We start from the raw sequence: 27,449 nt of genomic DNA, 5'->3' as shown, positions 1-27,449 counted from the left end.
CCATTCATCGATTGAAGGGCATTTAGGTTGGTTCCGCAATCTAGCTATTGTGAATTGAGCCGCTATGAACATTGATGTGGCTGTATCTCTGTAGTATGCTGATTTTAAGTCCTTTGGGTATAGGCCAAGGAGTGGGATAGCTGGGTCAAATGGTAGTTCCATTCCAAGTTTTCTGAGGAATCTCCACACTGCTTTCCAGAGTGACTGCACCAATTTCGTCTGATTTTGATACTTACATTTATCTTTCATTAGGTGACTTTAGAGAAGGAGAAAAGTATTTCACAATTCCTTCCTTGCCTTTTTTTTAGGAGCTGAAAGATGACTTGAAGGGTGATCTCTCTGGCCACTTCAAACATCTCATGGTAGCTCTTGTGACCCCACCAGCAGTGTTTGATGCAAAGCAGCTAAAGAAATCCATGAAGGTACGAACTCTGCACAAGCTGATCCTACGCAGGGTTTGACTATGTCATCAGAAACAGTGAACTCTCTTCAGTGCATGCTTGAGGCTTGAGTGGATTTGAATGCTGTTTTGGTTGTGCTCTTTAAGTGATGGGATTACTCTGAAATAGGGAGCAGTTGTGGAACCCACGTGATCCTGGGCTGAAAGATATTGTCACATTCTTATTTGGACATGACAAAATTCTCTGGTTTGTTGGTACTGGAAGTAAATAACGCTGTCATCAGCTCCATTGCTTAGGCCAAGATCCTCATACTGTGCTTGGACCCTTGTCTTCAGAGTTCCTAATCTATGAGCTAGTCCACTAGTTCTCCAAAGTCCTCTGAAAATATGTGCATTTCTCTCAAAATCCACTGCTGCCCTTCCACCGTGATCACAGCATCTCTTGGCTGAACCTTCAGTATCCTAACTCATCTCTTTGCCTCCATGTCTGCCCATTTTGAATCCATTCTCCAAGAATAGCCAAAATTACTTTAAAAAGTTATTTTTAGTGTGAGGTTATGCTATTCACCTGCATAAATCTCTAGTGATTGCAAATACTTAAAATCTTCATCACCCAACTTGTCTAGCTCCTGTCTGTCTCTGTGGCTTTAAAAATTCTTGGTCAGTCAGGGTTCCCCAGAGAAGCAAAATGAGTAGGCAGGACAGATATAGTAAAAGATTTATTATAAGGAACTGGCGACACAATTGTGGGACTGACAAAAAGGTCTAAAATCTTAGGGCAAACGATCAAGAATGAATGGCTGGGGCTGGGGAGATAGCTCAGTTGGTAGAGTACTTGCCTTGCAAGCACAAGGCCCTGGGTTCAATCCCCAGCACCAAAAAAAAAAAAAAAAAAAAAAAAAAAAAGAATGAATGGCTAGAATTATCAGCAGAATCCCTTCTTCAGAGAATCTTCAACTCTGCTCTTAAGGCCTCTCATAGATTCTATCAGACCCACCTAGAATGCAGAATAGCTAAGATAATCTCCCCAACTTAGCATCAATTAATAGCAGACTTTATGCTCCCAAAATACTTTCAGAGCAGCACTTTAATTAGGGTTCAACTGAATAAGGGGGACATAGCCTGGCCAATTTGGCACCTAAAACTGATCATTACACCTCTTCTCCTCATTCAAATGTAGCTACTATGGCCTTTTCTCTGCTTCTTGAACATTATAAGCTAATTCCTCTTCTGAAGCCCATTTACATCATGTTCCTTCCATCTGCAATGCTTTTCCTCCAGACATTTTCTACTTGTTTACTCAGCTTTATTTTTATTATTATTTTTAATTTTTTTATTTGCATTTATTTTATGCTGAATTTATTCCTGGTCTGTAAGTTTTTGTTTCTTCAGTTTCTTCTGGGATATCTTTTTCTTCTGTGCACCCTCCCCTTCTGGTTTAGAAATAATGTGTTCCTTTTCAGTAAGGACCATCTCAGCTCGACAAGGGGAGCAGATATATGGGCTAATCCCGCCATGAGCTCTGTAAGTGTGGTGCCCATCCTGGGTGCTTTGTTCACCTGGATATATTCAGTGACCAGAGAAACTACATGGAAATGCTTAAGCTCAGCAGTACTCTGAATTTTAAGGCATGCACAGCAAAAAATTTAGCACCCTTTGTGGGCCACTGACTGAATAGCCTTACTATTTGGCCTGGGCACCCCTACAAACTCCACCATTGTAATGCCAAAGTGGTGCACATTGCTGTTGCTTCTGCTGCTTTTTAAAAAATTATTATTTTAATGGTACTAGAGATTGAACCCAGGGGTGCTCAAACTTTTAAAAAAAAACTTTTTCTTTTCTTTTTTCTTTTTTTTTTTTTTGAGACAAAGTCTTGTTAAATTGCCCAGGCTGACCTCAAACTTCAAATTGTCCTGTCTTAGATTCCTGAGTTGCTGGGATTATGGGCATGTATCATCAGGCCTCGTGCATATTGCTTCTTCAAGGTGACATCTTTCAGATCTTAGTTGCTTTTCATATATATATGCATACAACTGGCCTGGACAGTTTCACAGTGTTCTTAAAGCAGACATAAAATCTTGAACCTCTAGATTTGCATGGTTCTATGAGGTTTTCTGGGTCAAATGAATACATGAATATTTCATAGATCACCTCAAGTCAGGTACAGGAAAAGCCAGGGTTTTTGTTGTTGTTGTTGTTTGATCTGATACCAGGAATTGAACCCGGAGGCACTTTACCACTGAGCCACATCCCCAGCCCTTTTTAAATTTTTTGTTTTGAGACAGGATCTTGCCAAGTTGCTGAGGCTGGCTTTAAACTTGTGATCCTCCTGCTTCCGCCTCTCCAACCTGCTGGGATTACAGGCATTTGCCACCACCCGGACCAGTGTTCTTTCTTTAATTGCATCTTTTTCTACCTAAAGTTGTCCTGTCTTTTCTTTTTTTTAATCCATTTATTTGTTATCTCTTTCCTTCTCATTAAAAGGCAAACCTCCGGCTAGGGTGCAGCACAGTGGAAGAGCACTTGCCTAGCATGCAAGGCATTGCGTGAGGCAATAGGTTCCATCCTCAGCACCACATAAAAATAAATAAATAAAATAAAGGTATCCATCTACAACTAAATTTTTTTTTTAAAAAAAGAAATACATTTAAAAAAATAAAAAGCAAACCTCCATCATGATAAGGAATCTCATCATCCTTAGCCTGTATCCTTATCCTAGAGCACTCTGAAATGCAGTAGGTGCTTAACATGTTTATGGATAGGAAGGAAAGAAAAATTAAAAGGGGTCTGGTTGTGAAACATAAGCCATATTCTGCCCTCCCGTCAAGGAGAGGAGTCACTTTCTTTTCTGTGGAATAGGTATGCTCATCTGAGAAGCAGATGGCAAATCGGAATTAGACGTAAAGAGATCTGTCGTGAGATCTCTGAAGGACAAAGAGAAGACAGAGCAGGGGAAGTGGATGAACCTTCAGACTGCAATGCAGGTCTGACACCTGGGAAAAAGAGAGGGAAGAAAACAGGGTCAAATCAGAAGAGCTTCAGTGAGTAGTACAGTTCTGAGAAAGCTTGACAGGCTGATGAGAAGTGTCTGAGCAAAGACTGCCCCTCGCAGGAGTCCGGGGTTGGGCAGAAATGGCCCAGCTGCAGAACCCCTGCTCTGTTCAGTCCTTGGCTAATTACAGCCTGGAATGAGCACAACCTTTTTGAACTGGAGCAACTATGTTCTTTGCAGTAGCTACTCCACAGGTGAAATGGAGCAATGTGCCTCTCTGACTACCACATGAAGAGAGGTTAGCTGGTATAATAGTAGGGATTAGATACACCAGGAAACATTAGAAAAACTTTCTTTACATGAAAAAATCCAAAGTAAGCAGTTCAGAACAGAGTGTGGTGGCACCACCATTATCAAATAGGACCCTGCAGACTTGAGGCTTTGCCATCTTCAGCTCATGCTTTCTACTTCTTGCCCAACAATTGCAACTAAAGATCTAGCCATTGTATCTTCATTCCCATCAACTAAATAAGAAAGGAAAAAGAAGGTTTCACTCCCTCCAAGGACACTCCCAATACATCGATATGATACTTCTATATAAATCTGATTGGCCAGAATTTAGTTATATGGATAAACTTTGCTGTAAAGGTGACTGAGAAATACAGCCTTTATTTGGATAGTTAGGGGCCAAATTAAATCTTGAAGGATCTATTGGTAAGCAACAAAAACAAAAGAGGTTGGGGGCTACTAGGAATCCCGGCCCTAGAGGGACAGAACTGAACTCAGTCTCTGCTCACATGTCTCATTGGCCCTATTTGATGAAGTCCAATTATAAATGGCTTCCCTTGGAATCACAGCGGGATTCAGTAACCTTGATATAAATATGGCTGAGGGGTAACCAGTTTCTAAGCCAGTCAGACCCATGACACATATTATTGAGGATTTGATTTTTTTTTTTTTTTTTTTTTTTTTTTGCATTACTGGGGATTGAACTCAGGGCTTTGTGCTTGCAAGGCAAGCACTGTACCAGCTGAGCTATCTCCCAGCCCTTATTGAGGATTTGAAAATCTCTGTGTGTGAAGAGGACGATACATGCTGACCCAGCCAGCACAGGGGTGCAGGAATAAGCTCCAAAGGTTTGGAGAGACCTTTCAGAACGTAGTGTAATGCTTGAATACCCAGTGGGGTTAATCCTATTAGACTATCACTCTGATCTTTAATGACATAGGCTTTTTTTTTCCCTTTATATGCTTTATTTCTAGAATTATTCAATTGATTTTTGCACTAGAATAGGAAATTTTCTTGAAAAATTTGGTCAGTTTACTCCAGATGTCTCATGTTATTTTAACACCAAAATGTAAGGAAAATTAGAAAACTAATTTGGAGCAATATGAGATCTCATATTGATTTACTCAAAACTGTTCTTTCATCTGTATAAAATAAGATATTAAGACTGAAAAGCATGAAATTGAGTTTTTTAAGTGTCCTAAAAATTAGATTTCTGTTGGCTTTTTAGGGCGCTGGAACAAATGAAGATGCTTTGATTGAAATCTTAACTACCAGGACAAGCAAGCAAATGAAAGAGATCTCTCAAGCCTATTATACAGGTAATCCTGTTTTCTACTTACCCATACCACTGTTCACAAATATAGGAGCCAAGGTGCTTTTACCAGAATTCCACCAATCTCTTCACAGGTCATTTTGAGAAGTCAGGAGTTGTACAGTGGAAGGTACATTTCTAAAATGGGTTGTGGATTTTCAGAAAAAATTAGAATATGATATGAGCTAGACGCTGCTGCATAACAATGTCATTAACATTTTACATTTATAGTATTCCAGCTGTGCTGATTGCTTTCAGCGATCACTTAATTGAATCAACCATTTTCATCAATGTTAGAGACTAAAATCATTGTATATTATTATTATATATTAAAACCCATTCAGATTAGACTCATGATATTGAGTGTGAGAAATGAGACGGGCCATTTAGAGGATGCGGATGAGCATGTGGATACAATATAATTAACTTAAGTCCTAAAGGTCTGTTAGCAGTGTAAAAATGATAAAGTCCTTACAGTGTGCAATTCTCACTCCACCCAGACGTAGTGTGACTTCATGTGTAAAGTGGCAGTCCTTATAAGACTGACCTCACTCTTGGCACCATCCTGCACACTCAGGTATTCTCAAGCTCCTCAGACCTCTACAAATCCAGGGTTCTCATAGTCCTTTCATGTTCAATATCTTGATAGAATGACACAGAACTCAAGAAAGTGCTATATTTATAATTATAGTCTTATTATAAAGGATACAAGTCAGAACCATTCAAATGAAGACACATAGGAAATGGTCTGGAAGCATCCAGTGTGAAGCTTCCACCCTCCAGGCCCACTGGTGTGTAATTATCAACCAGAAAGCTCTCTTGATCATTGGTATCCGTAGTTTTTATTGGCATTTTATCTCATAGGCATGCATGGTTGATTGAATCATTGTTCAAGTGATTTAACTCAATCCACAGCTCCTCCTTTCCCCAGATGGGGCTGATGTCATGAGGCTCCAAGCCTCAACCCTCTAAGCTCATGGGTGGTCTTTCTGATGTGACTACCCTCTATCATGAGCCATCTTGTTAGTATAAACTGAGGGGGCCACCAGAAATAACAAAGACACTCCAATCACTGGGGAAAGTCCCAGGATTTAGGGGCACCTCCTCAGAACCAGGGCAAAGACCAGCTCAGTTCAGCTCAGACAGTAACCACCTATAACCCTCTCCAAGTAGCTTACGAGAGTCACATTTTCTAAATTTGTGTCTCTGGAAGGTCAGTTGTGTATCAGAGGAGTTTTGCAGTGGGAAAAACCCCAAGAACCGGTACTGGGCCTTGGATGTGTATTAGGTTACTTTGGGAAATTCTCATATAAGGTAAATACCTTAATGACAAGAGACTTTTTAAAATTTTTTTTATTTTTTTTATTTTTTTAGTTATAGATGGACACAATACCTTTATTTTATTTATTTTTATGTGGTGCTGAGGTTCGAACCCAGTTCCTCACACATGCTAGGCAAGTGCTCTCCCACTGAGCCACAACCCCAGCCCAAGAGACTGTTTTATTATTGATGCACTAGTTAGAAAAATATAAACAGCATGGATATTTTAAGAGAGAGAGAATTTGATATTGAGAATTGCTTCAGTACCTTTTTTGGAGAAATGAAAAAGCAAAAGGGGAACACAGTGGGTAATACAGTCTATAACCCTCAGGACTGGGACAACACAGGGAGGAGGTTGGAGTTTCTGAAACTAAGAGGGACATCACCTGCCTAGTGTTAGTACCTCCAGGGCTCAGAGGAGAGGCTTAAGGAGGAGTTCAGGCCTCTGGGAACAGGATCCTTCTGGCTTGAACTTGGCAGTGCAAATGCCATGTTCTAGGAGACAATTGCTTCTTTCAGGGTGAAAGATTTTTGCTGGGTCAGCACTGACATGAATAGCAGGCAAGTATCCCTCAATTTCCCCTGTTGATGGAACCTAACAGGAATGGGTGAATTTGAAGTAAGTAGGAGAATTGCTTGATGATAGGCACAAGTGGGTACATGATAGGTGTTTAAAATATTTGATGTTAAAGTATTTCTGTTCAACAAGTTATAAATATTTTAAAAAATCAGCAGTTAGATGCTCTGTCCAAAGTGGCTTGTTACTTCCTGGTGTCTCTTAGAAGTTCACTATTCTATGAGTAGACCTTCCTTTGATAGCTCCCTGGAATCTAGCATTTATGTACCAAAAATCCCAGGATGTTCAGTTCTGCTAGTAGGAAATCTAGTCTGTTTTGTTCACTGCTCTAGCCCCAGTGATTAGAACAGTGGAAAGTTAAGTTCAAATATTTATTGAATGGATGTCCTTAAGGTTGAGGTTGCGATCTTAAGAGACAAGTGAAAGTTGAAGCATTTAGGACTATGTTTTGCAAATGTAACAAATGATAGTTGCTCAAAGTTCCCACAGTCTCTTTTTCTATGTGAATTAATCTAAGGCTATAAGAAATAGAATTGCAACTAGGTTACCTTGATTACTAGATTAATGATACACAAGAAAACCAAGAGGAAAGAGTCTCAATTATGTAGAGTCAAACTTTACAGAGATTCAGGACACAGTATAGCCTGAGGGACCCAACTATCTTGTCACTGCCTTAGCATCCATTGCTTCCCCTGCTGTCTTCCATTATAGTAACTCTGTTCCTATCACTGTTGTTTCTGAGGGTCTTGACACTACCAAGAGCTTCTTTTTCCTTACCAAATAATGTTTGACTTCCCAAGGCTTATATTTGTCCACGGTGTTGGGTTGTTCTTGTCTTGTTTTCTGCCTTTTTTCTGGGGATCTTTCACTTCTTTGTTATTCTGTTGTCTTTGCCTCTTTTTCTGTGTAGCTTACTCCATTCAAGATTAGATTCAATGGGTTCAGGAAGTCCCTAATAGAGAGCATTCTTTTGGGCAAAGTTCTCTCTCATCAGGTTAACTCTTAGCTGTTGACCATCTATATGCTGGTGCCAATCCTGTTGCAATCAGCTGGAATGAGTGTCATGTAATGTGGTGTGGTGATCCATGCATAAAAAATTCATCAAGGCAGACTATCCATAAAGGGACCATTCAGGCATCTCATATGGCTTATGTAGTATCATGACACAATAGTCTAGTAAATAGAGAGCTGAATACTGGACTTTTCCCAGAATTCTAAAGTTAATGTATCTGAGAAAAAAAACTGAATCAGGAATCAAGAACTCATTCGTGTTCAGGTTTCTACGCTGTTAAAATATCATATTCAGTTTTCTATTCTCTGTAATGCCTCAAAATGAATAAAATAGTTGTCAACTTTGATTGAAATCATTTTCATTTTAATAGTCTAATTTTCTGCAAAATAGCTGGAGTAAAGAGAAGTGTGGGGAGGCTGCATGAAATGACTATAAAGTCTCATTTAGATCATTCTAAAATTACAAAATATTTCTCCAAATTCTAAAAAATAAAATCTTCATTCTTTGACTTGATGTTTTTAAGTTAAAAAAAAATTCTAACTAAACCGAAGGATAAATGTAACAATATAATGACTTAGGTATAATGATGGCTGCTAAATGTTATTATCATTAGATAAATAATTTACACTTACAGTGGATTTTGCTTATATGAATTTCTTTGAAAAATTATAGATTTCATTTTAAAAGATGTTTACTAAAATCGTGCTGAGGAAGTTTCCATTCTAGCAGTTCTTCTATTAGATAATGTCATATCACGTTCTATAATTGTCTTTCATTGTTTCAAAAGGATGAGCATTTGTATGGCTAATTTATATAGAGTTCTTGAGAATGATATAGAGTTCAGATTGCCACCTGGTGACACCTACGTCCAGATATGTATTAGCTGCAAAAGGGTGATTACTCCTTGGATGGATAAGAACATAGAGTTAAGATTCATGGCCAGGTGTAACTCAGTCACAGGGCACTTGCCTAGCATTCAGGAAGCCCTGAGTTTGATCTCCAGTACTGCAAAATGAGATGGAATGATATAGTTACTGCATATCATAGGCCATGCAAAGAGTAGTATAACTAGTTCATATTAAAATAAGTGAACATATCGTTGTCCTTTGTTAAGGAAAAATAATAGGTTTTAGTATAGCTTTCTTATTTTTGCAAAAGTTATATCAAATATAACTTAGATATATTTGTTAAGATTCAGATTAGGTTCAATAAAACAGAAACATTACAGGGCTTACATAAGATAGAGGATTATTTCTATTATATGTAGAAGTCTGGAGATGGGCAATTGGAAGACTGGTGTGATAGTTCCTCAGAACTTCCAGGATCACAGGCCCCTTCCTGATTACACTTTGCCATCACTAAGATGCAGTTCTTATTTTCATAGCTCAGGCTCTGGGTACCAATCCACACAGAAGGTAGTAAGATCAAGGAGGGACTAAGCCAAGCATGGCCTAACGCTTTAAGGAGATTTCCCAGCAAAGTCACATATGTCTGCCCACAATCACTGTGGAGAACCTTAGTTATGGAACTGACTCTAGCTAAGATGGAAGCTGAGAATGTAATTTGAGGGTTATGCACATTGTGTCTTGCTAAAGGTTAGGGATCTGTTAATATGAGAGAAGGAGCTAATGGAAATTGGAAGAGGAATTAGCAGGTTGCCCACCCTCTGTGTTCCTTAGTGCCAGGTCTAATGAAAAGGCCAGATTTGTTCCTAAATGGTATTTCTTCCTATTCTTTTGCATCTACTACAACATACAGTTGTCTCCATCTCACAATTAAGGAATCAAGAAGTTCTATTTAATAAAATGCAAGATTTATTTTATCTGATACTCATTCCTTGCTAATGTTGGCATTTATACTCTTGCTTGATAGTAATATTTTTCAGTTTGTCAGATCTTAATTTCATTCTTATTTGATTTCAGTATATAAGAAGAGTCTGGGAGATGACATTAGTTCTGAAACATCTGGTGACTTCAGGAAAGCTCTGTTGACTTTGGCAGATGTAAGGTTTTATTTTTTGTTATTAAACTCTTCAGTAAGCTGCATGCTCAATAATAATTCTTAGGCAGTTAAAAAAAAACCTGAGACAATGAGATTGCAATTTTCCTTATGAAATGATTTGGTCATGTTACATTTGCATTGGTATTGTCAGCAAAATGTTTAACCAAGATCTTACAAACATTCATGGTGATGTAACAAAATAAAATCTTGTCTGGTTCTGTTTATGGATTAAAAGCGCTTTGACTAGGTTTCAGAATACATTAGAAAATGTCCTAATAAATCACCTGACATAAAATAATCGTTTTTTCATTTCTGTTATAAATGTCTCCATTTTTAGAATATGTTTATTTTCTTTTGAACTCCAAAGAATATTTATTTCTTTGAAGTTAAGTGAGAAGTATGATACAGAGGAGTTATTTTCAGATGTGGGTATTAAATTCAGAAATGAATATCAGTTTCAGAATTTTAAAAAAATGACCTGCAACTTCATCCTTGCCACCTCCGAAAAGCTGCTAAACCATTAATCACCGTGTGACCAAACGGGGCCACTCCTTGCTTTATTTAGAAGGCTCATAACTTCAGTGATAAAGTTGATAAGGCCAAGGATGAGATGTATTCACAGGCATGTCAGAGAGGAAGTTATTCAAGCCATATCTCACCAGCTTCTTTCAGCTGATTTTCACAGCTTCTAATGTGTAAGAAAATCCCAATCATGGCCTCAGCTTGAAGGTTGAATAGCACTTGTCCAAGCGAGGCATTTTGTCACTAGGAAATTATTTATCCTAATTATGGCTTCCATTAAAATGCTGAAAATCTTATGAATATTGAACCCACAACCCCCAGTTTATGAAGCATTTCTGCAAACATCTGCTCTCAAAGGTATATAGTCCTGAGTACACATCCATGTGCGTGAATATGAGCTGATATACCCACAGGGGGCAGTAGAGCAGGGCTCCAATGCAGGGCTTTAGACTCAGGGCTGGGCTTTCAGCATGCCTACCCCCTTTGTGTCCCTGAACAAGTTATTTCAAAATCTTCTGAGCATTAGTTTTCACAAAATCTGTGAAATTAAAATACTGATAGTACCAATCCCTAAGGTGCAGTGAAGATAAAGAAGAAAAAGAGTTTGTGCAGTACTTAAAGCATAGAAAGTGATTAATACATGGGGATAATGGTTCATATTATTATGGTTAATAAACATCAGCACTTTTATTATTGGAGCAGAGTGCTCAATGAAAGAACAAGAAGGCAAAGTAACACCTACAAAGGTCAGCAGCATAGCTAAGAAACCAGGCAAAAAATCAGACAGGAGTACAAGAACCTAACGTTTGAAAATGGAAGCAAATCTGTTTTTAAGTCTTATAACCAAAAGTTTTGTTCGCCTATGATTTTTCAAAATAATTCAGGCAATATTGTTTTCCCTTTCTGCCTTTCATCTTTCTATAAAGTGCTAAAGTATTTGTTCATAGCCTCACATGCACGCTTCACTATAGAGTCTTCAGTGTTGGAGTTGGCGACTCAGAAAGTCCAGAGTTGTATGTTTTCTCTCATTTGTGGAAACTAGAGATGAAAAAGAAAAAGGGCGGGGGGCGGTAATCATGAAAATAAGAGGGAGACCAATAGAGTAGAGGAAAGGGACCAGGGGAGAGAGGGGGAAAGGGAAGGAGAAATGCTGGATCAAGTTCCTATATGCCCTTCTTTCCTGGTCAGTTTCTAACAGTCTTGTGTTAACGTGATCCATTCGTTACAGTTGCTGAGTGGATACTGATATGTTATTATTAATTGAAGTCTATGCTTTATATTAGGGTTTACTCTTTGTTTTTACAGTTCTATAGAGTTTGTATTTTTGGTATCAGGGATTACCCAGCGACACTTAACCACTGAGTCACATTACCCAGCCCTTATTATTATTATTATTATTTTTTTTTTTTTTGAGACAGGGTCTTCCTAAGTTGCTTAGAGCCTTGCTAAGTTGCTGAGGCTGGCTTTGAACCTGTGATCCTCCTGCCTTAGCCTCCCAAGCCACTGGGATTATAGGTGTGCACCACCATGCCCAGCAGGTTCTTTGGATTTTGACAAATGTATGATGTCATATATTTACTATTACATTATCATACAGAATAGTTTCACTGCTCCAAAAGTCATCTGTGCTCTGCCTGTTTAAACCTGCCTCCCTCTAAACTCTGGCAATCACTGATTTTCTGCTGTCTCTGTAGTTTTGCCTTTTCTCAAATGCTGTACAGTTGGAATCACATACTATGTAGTCTTTTCAGACTGGCTTCCTTCACTTAGTTAGATGCATTTAAATTCCTCCATATCCGTTCATTTCCAGATAGGTCAAGTCTTTTTATCACTGAATAATATTCTATTGTATGGAATATTTTTTTCACCAAACTGGAGGGCATATTGGTTGCTTCCAACTTTGAGGAATTAAAAATAAAAGTTCTATTAAACATTTATGTGAAAGATTTTGTGTGGACATGTTTCCAACTCATTTCAGTAAATATCAAGAAGTGCAATTGTGATATCATACTGTAAGAACATAGTAATATAAGAAACTAACAAACTGTCTTCTAAAGTGGCTATACTATTTTACATTTCCACTAGCAATAAAAATTCAGTATGTGGTGTTGTCAGTGTTTTGGATTGTAGCCGTTCTAATAGATATATGGTGGCATATTACTGTTTTAATTTGCAGTTTCCTAATGGAGCATGATGTGGAACATCTCCTCATATACTTTCTTCCTGTCTGTACCTCTTCTGTGGCAAAGTATCTGCTTAGATCTTTTTCTCATTTTTTAATTAGGTTGTTATCTGAGTTTTAAGAGTCCTTTACATATTCAGGATATAAATCCTTTATCAGATATGGTCTGTACGTGTTTTCTTAGTGGCTTATCTTTTCATCTTCTTAACACTTCCGAATTTTCAGAGGAGGCTGAAGCCCCAAATTTTATGTGAATTGCTACAAATATCATGACTAGGACACGGCAGAGCCAGAACCAGAGTCTAGAATCCTCAATTCCTCCCTGTTTCATGGCCTCAGATAGAGGAAAACCACCAAGATGTCCTGCTGGTTGGAGTAATGAGTGTTAGAATCTTCCGTCCTCAAAGAATTGACCTTGTTTTTGTCATCCCCCTTTAGGGTAGAAGAGATGAAAATCTGAAAGTGGATGAACATCTGGCCAAAAAAGATGCCCAGGTCTGTAACAGAACAATGAAAACGTCTCCTTTAACTCTTCTCCCCCTTGATGACCTTTGCATTCTTGTAGACAGGGTGGTACCATCCAGGGCTGTCCTCTCCTTCGCTGTCAAGGCAGCTGCCTTCTCCAGCAGAGATGATCATTCCCCTCAGCTCCTGCCACCCCAACCTTCAGGTTTCTAGTCTGCTAAAAGTGAGAGTCTTACATAATAGATGATCTCACTGACCTCTAAAATAAACTAAAGCTCCCACTTTTCTCATTCCACCCCCTTAACGAGAGAGAGAAAGAATTGTGTCTGTTACAACACATAAGTCTTCTTCCCCTTGTCAATAGATTCTCTACAATGCTGGCGAGAACAAATGGGGCACAGATGAAGATAAATTCACAGAGATCCTGTGTTTAAGGAGCTTTCCTCAACTGAAACTAAGTATGGACTCACAATCCTTTTTGTTTTATATTATTCTTGCAAAAGTTTTTGGGTTTAATATACAGGGTTCTAGAAAATGAACTTTAAAATTATAAACTCTGTTCCAGCTTATGTGTCAACATTTCAGGAAACAAACTGGGCAAGCTGTATTCTAACTCAAGGCAGGGCTCACTGACACTCCTCTTTGTTTTCCCCTAAAGACCAAATAGATTACCTAGTGAGTAATGGGCAATAACTGGTAAAGGGAGATGGCAGAGAGAAGAAAAGAGAACAGAAAGGAATGGAAGAGCCTGGCTCATTGCTTTCACCCTGCCTCTCCCTAGTTAGCCAGAAAAGCCAGGCATTGCACATGAGTTTTTATTGATTAATTAATACTGATTTACATGTAGCTCTCTCTGATATGAAGGAAAATAGGGGAAGAAGGAGGATCAATTCTTTTTGTCAGACCAGCAGTTATGTGGAGCTGCTGAGCACCAACCCTCTCACACATGCATCTCCCCGAGCTGTTCTGGAAACAGCAGCAGCCAGAAGCCTGAACTGCCTTGACTGTGAACATCTTCTGACTCTGTCTTCTAGGTGTCTGGTTAGAGAGCATCCACAAGACATGACTAATCTTATGTTGAGCTGAGGGAAAAATGAGGAAAGATAAGGATATGACTCTGACTTTTAATTCTGAAATGGGTCTTTTCTTAATTTTGGTTTTAACTGATTTTATAAAATAATGGTGATATATTATAGTTGCTTTATTAATGTCTTTGGAAAACAAAAATCAAATGATTCCAGATGTCTCCCTAAAATTTCTTTTTTTTTAAATTTCTTTGGAAAAAAATTTACTTGGTTTATAAAGATGCTTGTATACTTGGTGATATATATACAGGTTTTGCTTGGGGCAAATACTGATCAAGAAATTCAAATGTCTTCTGGTAGGTAGGAAATTGGCCATGCTGCCTTAGGGAATGGTTCACTCAGCACAAAGAAATCTTCATAATTAGGATTTCTTTTATCAGATAAAACTTATTGGACTAATGATTACAGAATTATTTCCCAGGTGCTGCTACAATATTTAAAAGACCATAAATAAATTATTTATCATTTAAACTTTCAGGTAATTTTAAATGTTTCAGCCTGGGAAGAGGGGAGAGAGATCACTGAAGTTCAGATTTTATTGTACTTAAATTTTGATGGTTTAAAGCAGTTTTTGAGCTTGCTACTTGGTCTGCTGCATAACAAATTTAAAAACTGAAATATATTCAAGTGTGGTCAATTGGAATATTTTAAATATTTTTGCGGTACTACTTTTTAGCATTTGATGAATACAGAAATATTAGCCAGAAGGACATTGAGAACAGCATTAAAGGAGAATTATCTGGGCATTTTGAAGACTTACTGCTGGCCATAGGTAAGCCCTGGAGTACTAATAAACAGAATTATTTTGCACTTCTTTTAACTCAGAGTCAAGGTGAGCTCCTTTCATATAAGAATCCTGACCGATCCATCTTTATGCTCCCCACAGCCTCCAGCATAGTCCATGGTACAAACAATTGACTTAACAAATATTGTTAAATGATGCATGAAGAAGTTATCTTTTTACCTCTTACTTTGCCTTTTAAATTTATATTTGGCTTGTCACTCTGTTTAGATTGTAGACTCCTTAAAAGCTGAAATATTACATTTCTACTGACATTTTCATTGAGGCTTGTTGAAAACCAAGACCTAAGCCAATTTGGTATTTCACTGTATTTGGTTATTTCTGAAAGATGTCAGTGGTCTCCCAGAGTAGAATCAAGGTCAATTTGAGGTCTCTTCTTCCTTGGTTGAGTGAGCAGGGGATATGTCAAAAAGAAAGAAGGTTTCAGGCTGGCTCTGTCTCTATACAGATGCATGCATTAAACAGGCAGTCAAAAACGCAGTTATGTAAGCATGAAGTCTCAGCAGTCTGTCCTTTCAGGCACTAGGAAAGAACCTTGCAAGAAAGGTGCATTCAAAGGAATGAGACATTGCTCAAAGAGAGGATTCTTGCATATGTTGGAAGCATGATTTCCAATTCAACAAGGTTCAAATTTTAGAATTTGCTAGATTAATCCATTGATAACTGAATGGACTACTAAGAGATAGTACCTACGTGGAGGAAGTAGGTCACTGGTGTCATGTCCTGGAAGAATCCTCTCTTTGAGCAATGTCTCATTCCTTTGAATGCACCTTTCTTGCAAGGTTCTTTCCTAGTGCCTGAAAGGACAGTGTCCTGGAAGTGTTTACCTTTTCCCTGGCACTTTTTCTATATCTCTGCTTCCCAGCTGCCACAAGCTGAGCAGCTTTCCTCTGCCCCGCCCTTCCACCATGATATTCTGCCTCACCTTGAACCCTGAACAATGGAGTCAGCTGACCACAGACTGAAATGTCTAAAATTTGTGAACCTGAAGTAAACTTTTCCCTATTGGGTATTTTGTTCTCAGTGCCAAAAAGCTGACTAACACAAGACACTTATGTTTATGTTCCACTAGGCTTACCCCAGAATCCTTCTCCATTGATGACAGGGTAGAAATACCTGGAACACACACCTTGTCATTTTAGCAGTGAGAAACAGTTTCTAATTCCATCACAGTAATTCACAGCACCTCTGACTATGTTCCTATGTCACTAAGGTATTCCAGGGTATTCCACTCTTGAAGTGGAGCCTAGGATTCATCATTCAAATATTAATTCTCAGCCCAAGGGTGAACTCCCAATTAGAGTACCTTAAATTTTATTTTTAAACAATTTACCATGTGCTGAGCACTGTGCCAAACTCTATAAATTTTAGCAAATTTAAGCCTCATGATAATCCTGTGAAGTAGGTACTATTAAATCCTCATGGTGGAAATGGTAAACCTAAGGCACAAAGAGATTAGGTGACTTCCCCAGGTTACTTGGGAGAGCATGGTAGAACTGGGATTCTACCTCAGGAGTTGGGATCCATAGTCTGTGATATTAACCAACCAGTCTGACATGCTGCTATAAGTAGAGATCAGGTCTAACAGGTGGACTTCATATAAACTACAGCAGTGAGCTGAGAAACATCCTTGGAAGTGGAGCATTAACTTTGGGCTATAGTGTACATTATTTTATGAAGTAAAAAAAAAAAAAAAAAGAAGACTTATAACTCAGATTTTTTTTTTCCCCCCTTGGTACTAGAGATTAAACCCAGGGCACTTTATCACTGGCTACATCCTCGGTCCTTTTTTTTTTTTTTTTTTTTTTGAGACTAGGTTGCCCAGGCTGGCCTTGACCTTGCCATCCTCCTGCCTGTCTCCAAAGTCACTAGGATTACAAGCATGTTGCTCCATGCTCTACTTCAGCTACTTTAAAGTTCAAAATATGTCCCATTTTAATTCACTGTATCAGACTACAGTTGGAATAAAACATTTAAAAAAATTTTTACATACCAAAAAATTCATCCAAAGTGTACAATTCAGTGATTTTTAATATATTTACAGAGTTTTACAATCAACACCACAATCTAAGTTTAAGACATTTTCATTAGCTCCAAAAGAAACCCTATACTCATTGGTAGTCACTCCCCATTCCTCCCTACCTTACAGATCCTGGAAACCATTAATCTTCTTTCTGTCTCTAAAATTACCTATTCTGGATATTTCATAGTCAAGAAATCTAATGCAGTATGTTAGCATATGGTTTTTGACATGAAACCATCTAAACATTTCACCTTAGAATCATATAATAAATAGGAGCCTACTAGTTGTCAAATAAAACCAAATCCATACTTAAATAAAGGTTTAGGCCTGGGGAGATAGCTCAGTTGGTAGAGTGCTTGCCTCAGAAACGCAAGGCCCTGGGTTCAATCCCCAGCACCGCAAAAAAAATAAAAACAAAAAAAAGGTTTATTCAAAAAGACTCTTACAATATGGAGAACACTTTGATCTCAGAAATGTGAAGAATCTCAAAATCAAACAGAAAAGTCTTCCCATTTATAGGGAGGACAAACAGAACTAACAGGAACTATTGAGGGGGAGTTGGATGACCAAAGGGTTATGATCATTAGGGTTTGAAAGGACATGTGTTCTGCTTGGTCAGCTGGATTCTTGGAATAAGCTGAGAAGGGACTTGGTCTTCACTCTGGTGCATGCTCAGGACTGGGGGCAAGCCAGTGTTCAGGGGCTTATGGGAAGAGAGGCCTGACTGAAGTTTGGTCAAGAGAATGAGCAGCGTAGGGAAAGGGCAATTGTGAACTCCTAGTTTTAGTAATTAACTCTAAAGGACTCCCCAAGTTTCCCTGCCTATGCCGTTGGGTGCTAAAAAACACTCTCTTACCACTAAAATATACTGCACCTCCTCACATTTTTAGACAGGACAATAGATCTGGTATATTACGGCGTGACCAGCACACCAACAGAGCAGGAAGTGTTAGCCACCTGGGAAAATAAAAAGTCTGAAACAATCAGTAAGAAATAAGACAAAGAGAAAGATTAGATTTAAAAAACGGAGCACCTGATGGGTCTTCCAGTCCTGATAGGAACTGGAACTGAACAACTGAGAAAGGCTCCAATTCTTAATTTAAGGAGGAGTACACCAAAGGCAGGGATAAGGAGTCAGTGGGAGGAGTCTTGTTTTGGTGCTTATTTATAGTGTGGCAGGGGTCTTGCAGTAAGCAGCTTGATTGGCAATTGGCAGGTTACACCCACCTCTGGGAGGCTGTATTTGAACTTGAGCTGTGAGCAGGTTAGGGTGCCAGCATGAAGAGAACAGTCCCCTCCTGGGAGTTCCCAAGACAGCGACTTCCCTGCCTAATGGCTCAGTTCACACATGGTTCATAGACGGCCCCCAGCACTGGTACCTAAGAACATAAAGCAGAGGGCAAGCTGAAAGGAGAGAAAGTGTTCTGAGAAGAAAAGATTGTACAATTCTAGTTAGGTTTGGGTTTTGAAAAGCTTGATAGGATTAAAGAAGTTATAATGATTTTTGATCAAATTATTAAGATTTACTTAATAAGAGTTTAAGAGAATTTACATAGCACCAATTCAAACAGTTGGTTTCTTGTCAGACAACTTCACACATTTAATAGTTTTCAGGGTTCTATTTCACTTACACAAGGTGATTAGAAGACACCAAGTCTTTCAGCTCTCTTTAAGAGATTCTGTTAACCGCTATGAGACAGCCAAGATTTATTCTTGTTCTGAGACCCAAAGTCCATTATAAAAGCCATTCACTTTTTGTAAGATTCCTACCCGTAGATCAGATTTAAGATTATAAAAATAATTGTGCTGCTGTAAATAGGTTTGTTCCTTACAGACTTCTATTTCTGACTACTTCCACTTTATTTCAAGGCTAACTAATTTACTCATGTTTTTGGCAGTTTTCTATTTCTGGTTTTGTTTCAGCTTTACTTGTTATTCCAAAATAAAGATTTTGAAAGATGATAGTATGATAGTATTTTTTAGATGACAGAATTTAAATTGCAGGCACTAGCTCTAATGTAGTTACTCCAACCAGCCTATAAATTGTAACCCAGTCATTTTAAAAGAAAATCTTTCCATGGGAAAAAAAGATGTTTTAAATTGAACTCTAGTGCCCCTTCTTACCTAATGAGTTATTTGGAGCCACATCTCTGCAGTTGTTAGGCCCAGAGTTATTCATCAGTAGCCAAAGATGTTGGGAACTGAGTGATGTACACCCTAGGGAATTATCAGTGTAAGCGTAGGTGTTCAGTGTGTCTGGAATATAGAGATGAGTCAGACGCCGTGGGAGTTTCTTTGGCAGGTAATTTTATTTTCCCCATGGCTGAAGATAATTACTGTGCTAAAGTTCTGTGCAAATATGACATTATAAGGCTTTGAAATTCAGGTTAAGCAGAATTTCTTTCATTCTAAATAAAAGCCAGTTGTGGGGATCGGATAGTGTGGTGTAACAATCCCAAGAATTTTCTTTTAAAAACATATTACTATAGATTAACCCAGTTTCTATTAAATGATTTGCTTTTTATAACAGTTCATTGTGCAAGGAACACGCCTGCCTTTTTAGCTGAAAGACTGCATCAAGCTTTGAAGGTTGGTCTGGAAATTTCATACACATTTTAGCATCTTTCATGGATAATATAAAAATATTGCTTAATATTGATGGAATGTCATATCCCTTTTCCTCTTCAATGAGTTCCCTTTTGTAGCTTATCTGTCTACTAATTTGTCTCATTGTTCAATACAGAGGATTCCAGTTAATATAGAGACAGCGACAGTGAATTGTTGCCTAAATGTTTATTTCCCTCATTACACAGTGAGCACAGGCAGTAGGACTTGCTTTAGAATGCCAAACCTCAAACTTAACCCCTGAGATCTGGTGGCTTCTTAAGCAACCTCACTTAAAATAAACCAGGCTGAGTCAGCAACCTTAACAGGATATTGAAGCCCTGTGTTTTCATGTCTGTCTTTGCTGCTAGATGGTGAGCTTCATGAGTCATGCTCTTATGTACCTTCAGGCCCGGGACAGGGCCTGGTACATAGAAGATGCTTACCTTGATTTCTTTACTGGGCATTTCCTGTGCTTTCACATATAATTTCACAGTAATGTCCAGGTGAGCACCTAATTTCTCTCTCCTCACCCTCACCACCCCTCCCAAACCTGCTCCCTCTATGTTTAGTCATCTCAGTGGATAACCCCACCAGGAGCTGACCTACCCAGCTTGCTGAAATTGTACCATTCATCCCCAGCCTCATTCAGCCAGCCTTCTTTCCATGCCCTGACTATGCCAAAGCTACTCCTGCATCAAAGTCTTTGCATCTGTTGTCCTCTCTGCCTAGAATTTTCTGCCTCCAGTTCTATGTATGACTGGCTCCTTCTCATCTTTTTAGGTCTCAGCTCAGATATCCTCTCCTGAAAGAGATCTTCCCTGATGATGCTGTGTCAGGTTGCTCCTTTTTAGTCCCTCTCCGTTCTATTTGCTTTATTTTCTTCACAATTCTTATTAATATTTACTAATTCGATTAGGTGATTTGCTTTACTCTCTCCACCTATTAGAAATAAGTTCCAGGAGGACAGGTATAATCTGTGTTGTTGTCTACCATATCCAGAGTATGTGGAACAATGCCTGGGGTATAGCAGAGACTCATAGGCATTTGCCATATGCATAAATAAATGGAATCAACATCCACTTAATTGCTCAGCTTAAAATTTTACCCTCTTCTCCATTATCCTTAAGCAATACATCGTTTTTGTCAATCTCCCTATATAAGGTCTCTCAAATCTTCCATTTTCTCCATCTCTACTGCCATTATTCTAGTTCAGTCCATCATCATCTCTATTACTGCATTCATCCCAGGGGGGTCCCAAAGACTCTAGTCTTTTTCCCTTATCTTCATTTTACTCCTACCCTGCAATCTGTTCCTCATATTGCAGTCAAAGCGATCTTTGAAACTTCAAATGTGATCTGATCTCAACATTCTTATGCTTAGGATAATGTAATAGTTTCTCCACATTTGGGATCAAGTTAGAGCTGCAGTTCATGGTTAACAAGGGCTGGCTTTTCCAGACACATCTCTTGCCATCCTTCTTTGTTATTGATGTATCTTGGAATGTGCATTATTTCTTGCCCTAAACTTTCATTCACAATACAACTTTCATTGTTCTATTGGATCATCTTTTCCTCTCTGTATGAACCCACTCCTCCTTCCCCTGGTTGATTATCTAGGTTTCAGTATAAATGTCACTTCCTTGGACCTTCCTAATCTTTAATCTTTCTTATCACTAATATATACTTCCATGGCACCCAGTAGTTCCAGGTCAGTTCATTTTGCAGTGGCCTGCTTTCTTACCTGTATCCTTTACAAAATCAGAAGTTTACCAGGGATATCTCCTCTCCTCTGTTATTCAGGATTTAACGTGGTGCTGGCACAGAATAGGGGTTCAATAAGTATTTGTTGAATAAATGAATGATGGAGTTTGGTGATGAATGAAGAAGAATCACTTTGTGCACATATATATGTATACATATATATATATGCATACATAGACATATATGTATATATTTTTAAATGTAGATCTACAAGTCATTTTGTAACCCATGAGATATGCATTGTGAACACCTGCCTTTCTTAACAGGGCGCTGGAACCGATGAGTTTACTCTGAACCGAATAATGGTTTCCAGATCTGAAATTGACCTTTTGGACATTCGAGCAGAGTTCAAGAAGCATTATGGTTATTCCCTATATTCAGCAATTAAGGTAAGTTTCCTTTAAAAATAGCCAATGTATTTTGCCCTTGATTCATCCACTTTCCCTTCTATCACTTAAAACATAGAAATATATGACTTAAATTTCTCTCTCCTTGTCAATGTGTTTTCTGAATTTAAAATAGTTGCTGTAAAATGTTCCTTAAACATAGTGACTGTTTTTTAACTCTACAATTCCAGGTGTATGATAGACAACTCTTTCTTTGTTTTTGTTTTGTTTTGTGCATGTGTGTGTGTATTAGACCCAGGGTCGCATGCATGGTAGGCAAGCACTCTACTACGGAGCTATATCCCCAGCCCCTCTCAACATTTTTTTAGTTGTACTGACCATGAATTTTTCTTTCTTTAGTGAAACATATGTGCAAGTTGTTTGCCGATTATTTATATATTTAGTTCAGTGTTTAGGAAAATGTAAGGGAAAATTGTATATTTTAAATTTCCCGTTTGTGGGCTGGGGATGTAGTTTAGTCATACAGTGCTTGCCTAGCATATGCAAGGTCCCGTGTTCGATCCCTAGCACCAAAAACAGTAATAACAACAACGACAACAACATATTTCTTCTTTGTTGTATACGAAAGACTGTATAGTTCTTCAGCTTCTGTTCTTTTCGTTGCAGAATCTAGAAGCTTTCTCATTTTTAGCAGTTACATGTCATCCCATTGTTTGTGTATTTGTACCAATTACACAAACAACTCTTTTGTGTTGTTACAATCTGAGAGATGAGGAATTATATCTTTAGTGTAGTTTCAGTGTATGTTTTTTCTGAGTCTGGGGCTGAATGTATTTTCATGTTTTAATGCCATTTGTCTTTCTTTTGCTATGATGTATTTTTCTGTGTTCATTGCCCATTTTTCTTTGGGATTTTGTTCTTTTTGGGCAATTTCTGAGACCTCTTTTTATGTAAAGTAGATTAGTCTTTTAGCTTGTAAATATTTTCCCCAATTTGTTATTTGATCTTTTACTTGACTGAAGGTATTTTTCCCAAACAGAAGTTTTAATTTTGTTTTATTGAATTTATCAATCTTTTATAGTTTCTTGGTTTCTAAACAAATTGTTCCAATATGTTTCTACCATCATGGAGGAGAATCTTTCTAAAATGTGCTATAATTCTTCCTGTTTTAAAGAATAAAACCAATTTTCATTGCTCTCGGATCTCAATTCATATAATTATATACATAGGAAGCTCAAATAAATTACAAATTAAATAGAATTAATAAGGAAGTAAGACTGGCAAAAAATGTACAAGAAGCTTCCATACCCTAAGGCCATGGTTGAAAGTCATAGAGCCAATAGGAACATGGCAACTGGTAAATAAATGGCAAACTAGGGATTAGCCCCAGTCCTGCTGACAGTCTTGTTTTGATTCATTTTTCTATCTTGGCCCCATGATATATGAAAGACTTCAGAGTGTTAGTCCAAACTAGTTCCCTGGAACAAAGTGAAACTGAGATTGAGCCGGGTTGCCCTGCCATCCCAATCACCAGGGCCTTATTGACTAGGTAAAAAGTTGGAGTCAAGGGCTGGCTTCTGCAGGCTGCATGGCTTCCTTGCCTCTGCTTCCCCATCCACCCTCTGCAATGTCAGGAGAAAACCTTTGAAGAGCTGGACCCAGGAGGATTCCCCAAGGACCCAGCTGGGAGTTGGGGTCTACAGGAAGGGCTAGGACAAAGAAGGAGCCGCCAGCATCCAGCAGCCACAACCCAGGGGAGAGCATTCACTCTTGAACACTGAACATCCAAAGCTGGGAGTGGAGTCATGCTCTCCAGACACCCCAGGCTCAGCTGAGGGATTACTTGTGCACTGTGGATACTGACCCTGGTTAGCCCTCCTGCAGCTACTTCTCCTCAATTCCCTAGGAGGTTGGAGCCCAGTGATGCAGCTGTGGCCTTACCCAAGATAGCCACTCCTGACCAGACACAAATGTTGGCCTGGCCAGGCCTCTTAGCAGCCATCTTGAGAGCATTTCTGCTTCAGAGTCCACGAATTTTTTTTTTTTTTTTTTTTAATGAAGAATGAATTAACTGATATCAGTCAGTCAGCTAGATTTTTTTAACTTTTTCTTTTTTTTTTTTTAAACCTGAGCCTTCATGTCTGCACTGAACCTTTGGAAAAGAGTTTAGTTGACCTGAAAGGCAGACTCGAAACCTACTGCTCTACGATATGCTGTTGACCTGAAAGTCGAAATCAAGAACTTACTTTAAAAAGCAACCAACTCTGCCTGGGGCTTAGCACAGATTTCATCAACTATTCACTCTCAATTCTATTTGAATTGATCCTGACACATTACAATAGTTTCAATCTTCAGAGGAAGATTCAATAACGTTAACCATATTGTACTTACTAAGGCAGAAAAGTAGACTCATACATTTTATAACAATTGTCAGTAACAAGGTTGATACACAAAGAGGGCTTTCAGTTCACCATCAGCAAACCAGAAAATTAAATTAAGCAACGGCTCTCAGTCCCCCAATGGTCTGGGTAATTGAGACTTATTGTATTAGAAAACATTTAAACTGTTCATAGTTTGATAAAAAGAAAAATCCATCACTGAAGAGTTCAGTTTGTGATTTGAAATAATATAAATCCCTTTATTTCTACCACCTAATGTACATGATTGGATAATCATATTATGTTTTTCCTACTGACGAGCAGAATCTTTTGAGATGGTTAAGTTTCTGAAATCCAGGAGGCAGAGTTCCACTTCATCTCTCATCCAAGCCTTTAATTCAGTCTTCTCCCCTCCACCTACAATATAGATATTTTTCTACTTTTTCACCTTTCTCATGTGATATTTGATGGAAAGGAAAGGAAGAACAGAGGTTAAAAAAAAAAAAAAATGGCGTTTTCTTTTACTTTACCAGAAGATATTAGTGGAAAATGTGATTGAATTACATTTTGGTCAGTAAATTATGTACCTATCTAATAAATATGGCTCTTTAAGGGAAAATATGGTAGCTCTCACAATTAGTAAACTCATAACCTATGTGAAGGCTTGTGGTAGGCATAAAAAGATGAAATTTGAAACAACATACAGCTAAGCACTAGACTAGGGGGTAAAGACATAGAAATATAGGAACTGAGAGAAAAGAAATTTGGGGTTAGATAGGGAATCTTTCTTGGAGCAGTCAGTCTCCAGCCTGCCTTTCAGTTCAACAGCATTTGAACTGAGAATACTGAGAATTTCCTATGGGCCAGCTGCTCTGCTGGTCAACATGGTCCCAAGACAAACACTCTGGAAACACAACTACAATGAGAGGCAGGAGGAAAAGAAATGATAAGACCTATACCTGATTAGAGAGTCTACTTTGGGGAACACTGAGAAATAAAATCCAAGTGGCAAGATGAGTGCAGTTAAAAAGAGCTTTGAAATCAGACAATTTGAACTGCATCCATTCAATTTAAAATACCTATTAAAGGCATGTAACGTGCCGGGTTTAGGGTTGCTATGCTGGGGAAGGAAGTGTGCTTTCTCTTACAATTACAAATAAAATGTAAAAGTTGCAACTATGGTAGTATGAGGGAAAGAGACATTGTGCTATGAGATCACATAATAGAAGAACTTGACTGACAGGAAAGGATTCTATGAGGAAATTATGATTCTGATCTGATAAATGATATTAACAAGGCTGAAGGTCATGGAGGTAGGGTATTCTAATAAAAGGAATTGCAAATGAAAAGATCTCATAAGAGAGGAAACATAATGGAAAATGAGAATGAAAGAACCAGATCATACAGGACCTTTTAGGTAATGTTTAAGGATGTGCATCTTTAGCTTAAGAGTAATGAGAGACTAGTGAAGAGTTTTATGCAAGACAGGGTCATGAGCATTGAGAAGATCCCTGTGACTGTGGAGAATGAATTAAACATGACCTAGAAGAGATGGAGAGTGGTGAGTTAGGAGGCTATTACACAGTCATATTGTAGTAGTTATGGGGTTGGTTGCAAAGAAAGGAAAGTCGGGATTCAAAAGATTTTTAGGAGATACAACTTAAGAGACTTGATGTGATATCCTGGTGTGAGGAATGAGGAATGGTGTCAAGGGTGACACCTAGTATTCTAAGTAGGGAAGCAGAAATCGGTGCCATTTCCTGGAAGAGGGTCAGGTTTTATGGCTTCTTCTTTCTGGGGAGTGGGAGGAAGTTCATGAGTTTGAGATGTCTTTGTCACATGTAAGTGGACATGTCCACAAGACTGATAGTGGACTTTGATGAGATAGACTTTGAAAATGAAATATGTCTCTTAGGGAGAAAATGTAGAATGAGAGGGGAAGAAAGCTTAGAATTGACATTGAAGCATCACTAACATCTAACGAAGGAGGAAGAGGAGGAGGAGCCTGCAAAGAAGGGGAAGATAGGCCAGGCCTGCGTGTAGAAAGAACAGTAGTCACAGGGACAAAATGTTTCCAAGACAAAATGAACAAGATACTATGTTCTTCTGACAGAAAATTAAGATAAGAGCTAGACAATGTTCTTACTTTTGAGGGATATGCTGGTCATTGCACTTGATTTACAAAAATGTAGGAATTAACAACGTGGGTATAGATTAATGAATCTGTAGTCACACCAGTGACAAGAGATGAAAGCCCAGATTTGGGCTTTCAAGAGATGAAAGCACTAGATTTGCTGTGGTCAGTTTGGGAAAAGGAATAAAAGGAATAATACCACAAGGAAAGAATCGGCAGGATTGATGAAATATGAAGAGTGAAAGACGGGATCAGAGTTGAGAGAAGAGAGAACCATGGTACACAGGCCACCAAAAGCATTTAGCTTCTTAAGAAAAATTAATATAACTTAAACCAGACTGGTGGTCATGCCTACAATTTCAGTGACTCAAGAGGCTGAGGCAGGAGGATCACAAGTTCGATGTCAACTTAGGCAACTTAGCAAGACCCTGTCTCAAAATGAAAAACAGAGCTGGGGATGTTAGCTCAGTGATAAAGTGCCCCTGGGTTCAACCCCCCATAACCACCCCCCCAAAAAAGAAAAATTAATATGACCTAAAATAGAAAGGCATAAATTATGCTCCTCTCATTATTTATGCATATATTTATTTTTCACTATTGGTTCTGTTCTTTGCAGTCAGATACTTCTGGGGACTATGAAATCACACTCTTGAAGATCTGTGGAGGAGATGACTGAGTCAAGAACATAATCTCTGAAGGTCACCTGCTCCCACGATAGACTTTTCCAACAGTTCTGCTTGCTTCTTTCTCATAGCATTTAAAAGTACAAGTAAGAGTTAAATAGAAAATAGCAACTTATTTGCCTAACAAAAATTTTCATTGTTTCATAACAATAACAATAACAAAAGTTATTATTTCAGAGCATCTCATTTATTATGTGTTTTTTATAAATTAATGAAATTTATAAAGCGGTATTAAGGATCTGATAAAACTATCCAAATTATATTTCTGCTTAGGAAGTCATATAGATCTAAACCATTGCATATAAAGCGGGGTAATAAAAATCATTGTCTTTGTTAAATGTATGTGATTTGTCTACTTGCTTTTAAAATCTACCAATATGTGTAGTGTCTAGGTGATTAATGATATTTTAAAACATATTTGTTATAAAATCTCTTGATGCCTAAGTATATCCATTACTTTATTAATCAGTCTTTAAAAAAATAAAAATAAAGAAGTATTGACCCTGGCCTACCCTTTCTAGTTATGACCAAGCTCTGGGAGTTTCAAAGCATAAATTCT

General features: G+C 38.2%; 1 protein-coding gene across 1 annotated transcript in view; it reads left to right on the top strand.

Annotated features, from left to right (window-relative positions):
- ANXA3 (annexin A3) overlaps window positions 1–27,401 on the top strand; it is a 55,036-nt gene extending 27,635 nt beyond the window's left edge. The window contains exons 5-13 of the mRNA XM_079153465.1: window positions 309–422; window positions 4,909–4,999; window positions 9,824–9,903; window positions 13,045–13,101; window positions 13,436–13,529; window positions 14,833–14,928; window positions 19,512–19,570; window positions 21,615–21,737; window positions 26,824–27,401. Coding sequence (XP_079009591.1) covers window positions 309–422; window positions 4,909–4,999; window positions 9,824–9,903; window positions 13,045–13,101; window positions 13,436–13,529; window positions 14,833–14,928; window positions 19,512–19,570; window positions 21,615–21,737; window positions 26,824–26,883 — 774 coding nt within the window. The 3' untranslated portion in view covers window positions 26,884–27,401. The remainder of the gene's footprint in view (window positions 1–308; window positions 423–4,908; window positions 5,000–9,823; window positions 9,904–13,044; window positions 13,102–13,435; window positions 13,530–14,832; window positions 14,929–19,511; window positions 19,571–21,614; window positions 21,738–26,823) is intronic.
- Window positions 27,402–27,449: the final 48 nt, after the last annotated feature.

Source organism: Sciurus vulgaris (assembly GCF_902686455.1).
Source record: "Sciurus vulgaris genome assembly, chromosome: 9".
NCBI lineage: Eukaryota > Metazoa > Chordata > Mammalia > Rodentia > Sciuridae > Sciurus > Sciurus vulgaris.
This window is presented reverse-complemented; position numbering and strand designations above follow the sequence as displayed.